Source organism: Nymphaea colorata, chromosome 1 (genome assembly GCF_008831285.2).
Source record: "Nymphaea colorata isolate Beijing-Zhang1983 chromosome 1, ASM883128v2, whole genome shotgun sequence".
In the NCBI taxonomy this organism is placed as follows: domain Eukaryota; kingdom Viridiplantae; phylum Streptophyta; class Magnoliopsida; order Nymphaeales; family Nymphaeaceae; genus Nymphaea; species Nymphaea colorata.
In genome coordinates, this window is record NC_045138.2 from 3,717,605 (window position 1) to 3,727,714 (window position 10,110).

The window sequence follows — 10,110 nt, forward strand, 5'->3', positions numbered from 1 at the left end:
TTCTTTCTAACTAACTGGGGATGTTCGTTCATATTGTTATTGTATTCAACATTTTTCAGCATTTTCTGAGAAAATAGATGGTCATCCATCCATATCATGTCATTTTCTACAACTCTTTTCAACCTGCGATATCGAGCAATTACAATCTTTTTTTAAAGTGAGTTGAGTGCACTCAACGGCAGAGCCAATGGGGCCAGCATGGGCCCTGGCCCTACTTTAATATTATTTTAATTTACATGTAAATTTTAAAAAAATTTATTTGTCATATATAAAAATTTTGAAAAATGATATTTTTTGCAATTGTCAAAATTTAAAAACTTTAATTCAGTCCTCGTGAAATTTTTTTGGCTATGCTCTTAGGTGAACGAGTGTTGAGATATCTCTTATTATTATTTAGAAACTTTAATTTGTTTCCTTCTTCCTTCTCCATATGTAATTATTTATACGGTATTTAAAACATGAAAATTGTTGCTTGAGTTTTTTTGAGAATTAAACATCTCTTAATACCTAGTTGGATTTTTCCTAATATTTTCAACCAAACCAAAATATTTAATTTGGTTGATAATTTCATCTCATTCCAAACAAAATACCATTAGGCTGTTGCTTTATACTGGCTTGAAGAGATGAATGTACTATTTAACAAAATTTTGTAAGTTCGTGTAAAAATTATTTGAATTTGCCATGTAAGTAAACACGGTGGTAGTTTAAAGTTCAAGAGAAATGTGAAAATAATTAGCTTATAAACTATATATATATATAGCCATTGCAGCAGGTTTTAAAATATGTATGGTAGGTACCGTATTATGCACACATCACATATTTTTTTGAAACTATGGTTAGACTACATCCAACGTGGTTATGTGTGTCATATTGATGCACAAAAGATTTGTACCTGAGTACGGTTAATGACAAAAATAATCATGTTTGTTCTTTTTTTTTTGTAAAGACAAAGATAAAATAAAAAAAAAAGTGAAAATAATGAAAATGACATTTTTTCAACAATTATCTATATATTAGTGCCCATTAAAAATTTCATAACTTAGTACCCTTGATGAAGAATTTTCTGGCTCCGATCCTACATGGACCACATTGAATTTCCCTGCACCCTGCTGTCCTCTTGCATAGAATTTTCTAGCTCCATTTTTGAATGGACCACATTGAATTTATCTATCCTGCATAGATTGGATCTAAAGAGTCTTTCTTTACAACTAATTGGGGATGTTCGTTCGTATTGTTATTGTGTTCCATATTTTTCAGCATTTTATAGGAAAATAGATGGCCATAAATCCATATCATGTCATTTTCTACAACTCTTTTCAACATGCGATATCCCGCAATTACAATTTTGTTTTGAAAGTGAGTTGGGTTCACTCAAGGGCAGAGCCAGGGGGGCCTGCATGCCACTTCAATCTTGTTTTAATTTACATGTAGAAAATTTTACTTGTCTTATATAAAAATTTTAAAAAATAATATTTTTTGCAATTGTCAAAATTTAGAAACTTTAGTTCAGTCCTCTTGAATTTTTTTTGGCTATGCTCTTGGGTGAACGAGTGTTGGGATATCTCTTATTATTATTTAGAAACTTGAATTCGTTTCCTTCTTTCTTTTCCATATGTAATTATTTATACGATATTTAAAACATGAATATTGTTGCTTGAGGTTTTTGAGCATTAAACATCTTTCAATACCTAGTTGGATTTTTCCTAACATTTTCAACCAAACCAAAATATTTAATTTGGTTGATAATTTCATTTCATTCCAAACAAAATACCACTAGGCTGCTGTTTTATACTGGCCTGAAGAGATGAATGTATTGTTTAACAAAAATTTGTAAGTTCGTGTAAAAATTATTTGAATTTGCCATGTAAGTAAACACGGTGGTAGTTTAAAGTTCAAGAGAAATGTGGAAATAATTAGCTTATAGACTATAACAAAAACAACAAACAAACAATATATATATATATAGCCATTGCAGCAGCTTTTAAAACTTGTATGGCAGGTTCCTTATTATGCACACATCACATATTTCCTTGAAACCAGTGGTTGGACTACATCCAACGTGGTTATGTGTGTCATATTGATGCACAAAAGATTTGTACGTGACTACTGTTAATGGCAAAAATAATCATGTTTATTTTTTTTTTTGTAAAGACAAATAATAAAATACAAAAAAGTGGAAATAATGAAAATGACAAATTTTCAATAATCTAAAAAATGTTCGTTTTTTTTTTTCTTCTGCTGTATGCTGGTGCACGCAAGTCAAACTCAGAATAGATGCATGCCAAGTTATCCTTGTAAGATCTCAGAGAGAGTGCGTGCGCACGAGAACCAAACAAATACGAACGGCACAAGCGAAGCAAGCAATGAAACTATGTAAACGAACCTATTTAATGTATTTGATTTATGATCTGAGTAATGCCAGTGCAACATTATTTACTCAAACGAATGAATAATCATTATACTTTGACACTAAAAAAAAAAATCTCCTAACAATGCGTGGCATATCGTGAATTAACTTTATTGAACGGCTAATAATCAATTTACATTGTCACCGCTGATTTAATCTTACGACAAGGTTACATAATATCTATATTTACTCGATTCACGTGTTGTATCGGCTACGTCGCTAACATGCATTGTTATGCTTGTGGGTGTTGAATGGCTTCAATCTTACAATGAAATTCGAGGTCATCGAGCCATGACCATCAAATTGGAAAAGAAATGTGTATATGACTTAAAATGCATGCTTAATATGTTGTAAATGTAACCGTAACATGAATGTATTAATGAGTGCAATTTTTGTACAAAAAACGCTTAGGTTCAAATTAGTTTTGTCGAAAAGTTTATTTTTTCAACTAACTTTTAGTATTGTAAAGAGCTATTTTTTTTTTACGGTGAAAAATAAAATATTAAGAATAAAAATGACTGACTTAGTGTATGCTTCACACTCAATTGCTTTTAAAGTCGCATGCAACGAGCTGGTTCACAAAAAGAGAGACATATTAAGTGGTCTGGTTTTAGTCCTTGGCATCCATCCAAAAAAAGCTACTTCAAGGACCAAAATATGAGGGAGCCGCACAATTTTGAAATATGAGGAAGCCTTTTCTATTCCTTACAATATGAGCCGTATTTTTGTTCAATATTCATACAGAATCCAACAAGAACTAGTAATTTGAGCACCAGTTCAATTTGATTAGATAAGCCCAAGTTCAATCCGCAGCATCACAAAGAAAACCATCGAGCAGTAGCTCCGCAAACTCAAAATCACATTTGTTATTTTTAATCACTTCAGCAAGAAATGAATACGCCATGGCACGTTTACATGGTTACTTCAGCAAGAACGAATAGTGAAGCTCGAAGACGGGTAAACAGAGGTTTGCAATCCTATAATTTGGACTGGGGGTCTGTGACCACCGCAGCAGAAGCGGCAGAGAAAGTTGCCTTTGGTTCACAATAAAATGAAGCCCTAAAGACCAGCCTGCTTTGATGCTTTCCATGTGACAATACTCCTCTGGATAAAGAAGAAGCCAGATAAATGAGAGGTGCAGGTCTCTTGCATTGACTTATAGCCTGTTGTTGCAGGGTACGTGCATATAAAAAAGAGAAGGATGATCATCACATAATCCAGTGTCGGGAATGGAGCACAGGATCTTTCTTCATAACATAGAACGATAAGCTATGAAATTACAAGAATTCAATGAGCAACAAAGGTGAAGTCCAGTGTATGCACACAGTATTACAAAAATTATCTTCCTTGGCGACTGCTCCAGAATATATATCCACCTTTACCACGTGTCATTTTAGAGGCTTTAAACCCTGACAGAGCCGAAAAAGAAAAGAAAAGAAGAAAACTTTATCATGCCTAGTCACCTTTGGAGAAAATGCAGTTCGTTCTTCCACCTTTAGCTAGTACAGTAAAACACGACAATTCAATCTTCTGCATCTCAAGTACTATCAAAACCAAAACCCTAAGAAGGAGACCAACTCTTTGACACCTGAACTGAGAAATAGGCGAGATCAGCTGCTAGAACGAGAAGGAACAAAAGTTTGCTAATGCTTGAGCATATTTTACATTTGCACAATTTCACTGACTTCTCAGGACTCCTAGTTGAGACGGCAAGATCCCCACAAAGTTCGAAGTGGCTACAGTCATTTCTTTTATCAAAGAGAAACAGTTCTAACTTCTAAGGCTTCCACTCAGCCAACACTTAAGCCAAAAGCACTGCAATGCGTTTACGCATGAACAACAACACAGGAATTGCAAACCTACCGACCAGCATCCCCCTCCCCACCAAAAAAGAAAACACCCCAACAATATCCTCGCTTTAGATCCAAATGATAACAGCAGCAAAACAGTGACATCTATCACATATCCCAAAGGAATTTATTATCATAATAACATAAAATTAGCACAATATTTTTAGAAGATTCATCCTTTTTAATTTTTATGTATTTTAACTATCTTCTCTCTACATTTTCTTTTATTTGAAAGAACTGTTCAGAATTGTTTCATTATATGGTCGCAAAAAATGGTGAAAGAATCCATTACTTCAAGTTGTTCTCTTATGACTTTGTTTCTCAACTAACAGAAGTTTCCAGATCTTAATAAAAATATTTTGGGGAAAAACCTCGCCAAGAATGAGATTTTGACTAACAATCGAAGTTGACATTTCCCCATACAATAACTTGGACTTGAATTAGACATGGATCCAGAAAAATCAATGTAATGTGTCTTATTGTTTGTAATGCAATGGAAAAGCATTCAAGCTCTTGACAAAATTTCTAGTGATTTGTGTAACCAGAACGGAAAATATGAAGTTGAACTGAGCATATTAAATTCATCCACCAATGGTTCAGGGAATTGACAAGGAACCAATAGGCAGTTCCTTGTAAACGTCAAACACCTAGGAACAAACTTAGGCAGCTAAAACTGCAAGTCTAGTCCCTGTTGGAATAGATTCAAATTTCAATTATGCCATAAAATCAGGAGAGCATTGCTCCAGTTTTAATAATGATCAAACATTTATGAATCATGAGTCATGACCTTTACCTTGGACGCTCTCATCTCATTGACTGCTAGCCGGAGTGAATCATCTGACAGTATTAACCTTGACAAAGCCCCAGTACTTAAACTGCACATTCGGAATGAGACTCATAGTCAATATGATGTTGTACTGCTTCTCAATATACAACGCCTTCTCAAAGCTGTATTTCCAAATAGCAACAAAAGAAGAACTGAACCCAATCACATGCAATTTGGAGGAAAAAGGGGTAAAGCAAGAAACAAGAATGGTTCTGAGAAAATTACTGCTCACTAGAGCACACTGTAGACATTTCATTTTCCAAGCGACCCCCAAGTTTTCTGAAACGTCATTATGTGCACCCATTCAAGTGCAATTCATACACTAAATTTACATACCCCAACATTTTGGCTGCATTAGATATTGATCCATCAACAGCATGCAGTAGATCCAATAAAGCTTGCATTCCCTTTACCACGTAGGCAATGAGTGTGTTACTGAATCTGAGGGAGTTGATGAACAAGAAAAAAGGAAAAGCTGGAAGACTGTTTTTGTATGTACCAGGATGAATTTTGGATTATTAGGTCCAATCTGCGGGCCAACACTTGATCCTCTTATTGTCGATTTTGCAGGAAGAATTTGAATGAGCTCCAGTGGAGGTGAGTATTCATCAAGCATTATTGGGTTTCTGACTAGTTGTAAACAAGAAAGCATTTATCAATATAAACACCGAAATATATAAAAATTGAAACCAGTATAAGGTAACCGCAAACAAAGCTCCTCCAGGGAACTACTACGCCAAGTTGTAGACCATCATATGCATAAAAAAAAGTTGAAAGAAAGGATCCTAAGTGCATCACCATCAAAGTGTTGTCAAGGCAATAGCTGGGAGATGCAAGATCTCCCAGTTCAAAGTATTCCTTTATGAGACATCTTAAATTTCCCAAGTACTTTGTGCATCTAGGATTGGTAATGGAAAAAGACTTACATATATCATTTCTCTAATTACTCATTCTATACGGCAAGAAAAGATGCATGACTGGAAGTGTTCCAATTTGTTTAACATTTAACAATGAAAACAACACTGATCAGCTTGACAATAATAAGCATACACGGACAAAGATAAGCTTTAGAAAACTGTCCCTCCATTTTGTGCATCAAAATTACATAAATCACCGAAACATGCATCAGCGAAAGGGATCAAATTGGGGTAAAGTAGTGCTAATGAAATCCTTGAAGATGTTCATACCATCACATTTAGTTGGTTAACCTAATGAATATTGGGAGATCTAAAGCCTATGACCATAGTCATATACTAATACAAGGCCATAAAAATGTTCACATTTCACAAAACCCTGAGGCAATTAACCTAAAACAGAAATTTCCTTTTAGAAATAACATATAAGAATTAGCATGTATGATTCTTACTTTTTGGTAGATGCACAGATAATGATTTATACAACTGAAATGCAAACTGCAGGATGTAAAGAATCATAAGAAAATTACCATTTGTCATAATCACTTTACCTAAGAAATAGGCTCCCTTTCGTATAACAGAATACTCTTTCTAAGGGGACTGAAACAAAATCAAGGTTTTGTATGAAAATGGAAAGCACATCGGCTGCCACCCTCCCAGAAGTAGGAAAGGAACTGCACAACTCACGAGCATCTAATGTACATGTATCTAATTTATGATTCACAGCAAATAAATACTTCCTTCCGGGTCATGCGAGACACACTTTCACGACTTTTGAAATATATATTATATAACATATAAAAGAAGACTGTAGTTTGCAAAAGATGAGATCTCGCATGAGCAGGCATAATATGTGAATCCATCACCCATAGGGGGTGCAGAAAACTAGTTCTCAGACAACTGAAACTATTTTGCAAGGAAAACAAGAAAACGAACCTTTAAGAGCCAGCAAAGTCCGCAAACGAGCTAATGCTGAAGCGCGATTCTTATGTTGAGAACGGTCTTCTACTGCCTGACATTTACAAAGGAAGAATTGTAAAGACATGATTGAAATATGACAGAAAGATAAGCAGCCTCATAAATTTCAAGCAATGAAGATCTTATCACAGTCCAGTTGGTCACATGATAATGCCACAAAGTAAAACCAGACTATATTAGACGCTTAATATGTCTTCTAACCAAGACTACGTGCAAACTTAACTCACTGCACATAAGCTGCCCAGGTGAACTCTGCGACAAGCCTTTGCAATGAAAATGATAGAATAACAATTGGTATCTAAGAAGTAAGAAGACCGCCTAAGAATGGACAGACGACAATGAATGAGAAGATGAATAAGCAAAAGAATGGTAGATGGCTGGATCGAATGAAAATGAAAATAACACGCAAACTATAAGCTAGAAACATATGTGAAATGAGATATTGAGTCCAGAAAAAAAAAAGTCAAGCGTCTTCAATTTGCCTAGTTGTAATTATCAGGCAGCAACATGAGCCAAACAGCTACTACTGGGCTTCTGCAAACAAATCAATTTTAACCTAGAAGCTATGGCCAGATACAACAAACTAATGAGAATAAAAAACCCAAAGAGAAAACTTGTTGGTCGACATCTATTGCCATCATAGTTCCTGGGTTTCGTGTTTCTCAACCAAAACAAAACCTATCTCCCTTCTTGATGTAATAAGAGAGTGCAATTTGTGAAGATCAGTAATGAAACATTACACTCACTAGTAATTCTACAAAAAAAGAGACTTACTGATACCACCAGAAAAAGATCAAGTTGCCTTGGACGAGATATAGGAGCCGATACCAAACAACTCTTATACACAGAAGGGTACTTTTTAGTAATGAGAAATGAGAACCATTCGCATACAAGTGCGTCGCGCTCACCTACTGCTGCTTAAACCGACAAATTTTCATATACCAAGTCCTAGATGCTAGGTCTCACTGAGGGAGCACATACCATACATACAACTCTAGACATTAGCTACCCAACAATGACTTTCTGCAAAGTAGACAAGCTTGGCATCTGGTACTTCGTCCAAATCCCTCATAAGGAACCTTTCCGGCTTCATGTTGGGGGCCTTCCGTTGTCAAGGACCCAATTGCAGGTGATCTGATGATAAGAAAGGGCACGCACGGGCTCAAAACTGCATCCTGCCGACCCAATTCACTGACTCGGGCGTAAAATAGTGCAAGGACACGAAGGAAGACAAGTCAAAGAACCAGGTTGTCCTCCAGGAAAAGCAGAGGAATACTAGGGACGCCACGATGATGAAAAAGGGAAATATAAATAAGTGGAGAGATAGAGAGAGAGGCATACCTGGGCGACGATACCAGTAGGTATGTGCTTGAGCCTGACAGCACTCTCCCTCTTGTTGCGATGCTGGCCGCCGGGGCCAGATGCCTTGAAGGTGTCCATCTCACACTGACCCATCAGCTGATCATCCGACAGCCGTAGAAATCCTCCGTCGCTGCTAACCTCACAGCCTCCACTTGGTGGTGGTGTTGCCGCCGTTGATGCTGTGAAGAAGGCGACCTTGATTTTGGTGTCTCCAGAAGGCAGCCTGAGGAGGGGTGGAAGCAGGGATAGACGTAGCGTTCGGTTGTTCATCCCGGCGACGAACGCAGACAATGCACCAGCAAGACTCATCCGCAGGACCGCCATACAGTTGCGCCAACCCGAAAAACGGCGAGACTGGCGTTCCGGCGGCACGGCTACAAAAGCATGGACGCCAATATCGTGAGTCGTACTCAACTCTTGCTGGTCGGATGGTCCAGATCTTTTGTTTAATAATTAATATTAACCGAAATCAGTCAATTGTTTTTATTTCGACTCGTTTTGCACCCCGGCCTGAATCAACTCAGGTGGTCATCATTTGGTCTGCTGGTACGCTTCGCCATATAAGAGAACAACCCACATCCCTGTGATAGTTGCTCGTTTGAATGCCAAAGGTTGTAGGAAAATAGTAAAATGAGAAACAAAGTGTTTTTATGAAATTTACCAGCACAGTTAGGCAGAGATAGGAAGGCAATCTGAGGAAGGTCGAATCGAAGATGGAGAATCAAGTTTCATTCCCGTCACTCCGTTGATTATGCCTTTATGGCGTCCTCCTGATACAGCTTGGTGACAAGGCTCACTCCCATCATCAGAAAATACAAGCATTAACTGCTTTTGAGTTGAAGTCATCCGGCCTTTCCTAACAGTAAACAGTTCACATGAAAGTGTCCAGTATATGTCATGCACGTCATGTACCTTAATTACACCAATATTACCCCAAAAGACGAATAATGTCCAAATGCCATGCCGTCCCACTTGGCAGAAACCAATTGTCCCCCTTTAAAGCATGTAGTCTCTCACTCTTGTTAAATTTAGTAGATCGAATTTTAGTTCAATTAGTTGGCGTTGATAAACCAAGAAAAAAAAAAGATATAAGAATGTTTTTGTCACATACACAGTTCTATCTAGTGTTCCATCAGACAATTCGACCAGATTAAAACCAAACCCAGAATCTGACTAGAATCTACATCCAAATACAAGAAAATATAGAGCCTTAAGCTAGTTCAACTCAAACCCGTCCATAAGATGATGTGGAACTCTGCCTCCACGTTTAGTTAGGTCAGACAGTAAACTAGATCTCAGAATCACACACATCGAAGGAGTAAAGCTGTCTCAAAATCACACACCGGGATCCTCCTGCAAGACTTACAGTCCTTAACGGCTACCGATATAAGCTTCAGAAAGAAGGGAAGCGAGATTTTTTATGTGATACAATTGCTATACAGGAAAATTGTTAAAACTGAATTAAAACATTTTTGTCAACGACGATTCGTTGCCTTAAACCTGCAAACTCAATCATATCCGAGGTGGCCCTCAGATAGTTCCGAGTCAACACTGCCCGCAGAACGGCTTGCACTCAGTCTGAGTACATGGCCAGAAAGCCATATGGAAATTCAACACAATCTTGAACAAATGTAAACGAAAAGAGCAAGGGCAACACACACTACACTTGATGTTAGCCAAAAGACCGAGAAAGGTATAGAGCAAGGGCATCCTTCAGTTTTTTAATTTAGCTCCAAGCGATAAATTAGGTCGCCAATCGCATTACCTTACCAC

The 10,110-nt window shown here is 37.1% G+C and overlaps 1 protein-coding gene across 3 annotated transcripts; it reads right to left on the reverse strand.

Moving 5' to 3' along the window:
• Positions 1-3,174: 3,174 nt before the first annotated feature.
• Positions 3,175-8,877, reverse strand: LOC116246153 (uncharacterized). Of its 3 annotated transcripts, none has more exons than XM_031617914.2 (6): positions 8,317-8,877; positions 6,934-7,009; positions 5,583-5,713; positions 5,420-5,490; positions 5,051-5,132; positions 3,175-3,570 (listed from the first exon to the last, which is right to left on the reverse strand). In XM_031617914.2, exons 1-6 carry the CDS (start codon positions 8,659-8,661, stop codon positions 3,385-3,387), a joined length of 891 nt encoding a protein of 296 aa, XP_031473774.1. In that variant the 5' UTR covers positions 8,662-8,877; the 3' UTR covers positions 3,175-3,384. The 3 variants fall into 3 exon arrangements, with proteins under 3 accessions (XP_031473774.1, XP_031473934.1, XP_049932495.1); XM_031618074.2 differs by lacking the exon at positions 3,175-3,570 and adding an exon at positions 3,640-3,816 and having other exon boundaries at positions 8,317-8,860; XM_050076538.1 differs by lacking the exon at positions 3,175-3,570 and adding an exon at positions 3,823-4,000 and having other exon boundaries at positions 8,317-8,874.
• Positions 8,878-10,110: the final 1,233 nt, after the last annotated feature.

Excerpts from the sequence above, each read along its gene's own strand:
- LOC116246153 (XM_031617914.2), bottom strand. The coding sequence starts at position 8,661 with ATGGCGGTCCTGCGGATGAGTCTTGCTGGTGCATTGTCTGCGTTCGTC. Across the intron at positions 5,491-5,582 it reads ATAATCCAAAATTCATCCTG|GGAATGCAAGCTTTATTGGA; the intron begins GTACATACAAAA and ends TACGTGGTAAAG. Across the intron at positions 3,571-5,050 it reads ATGAGATGAGAGCGTCCAAG|GCTATAAGTCAATGCAAGAG; the intron begins GTAAAGGTCATG and ends CTGCAACAACAG.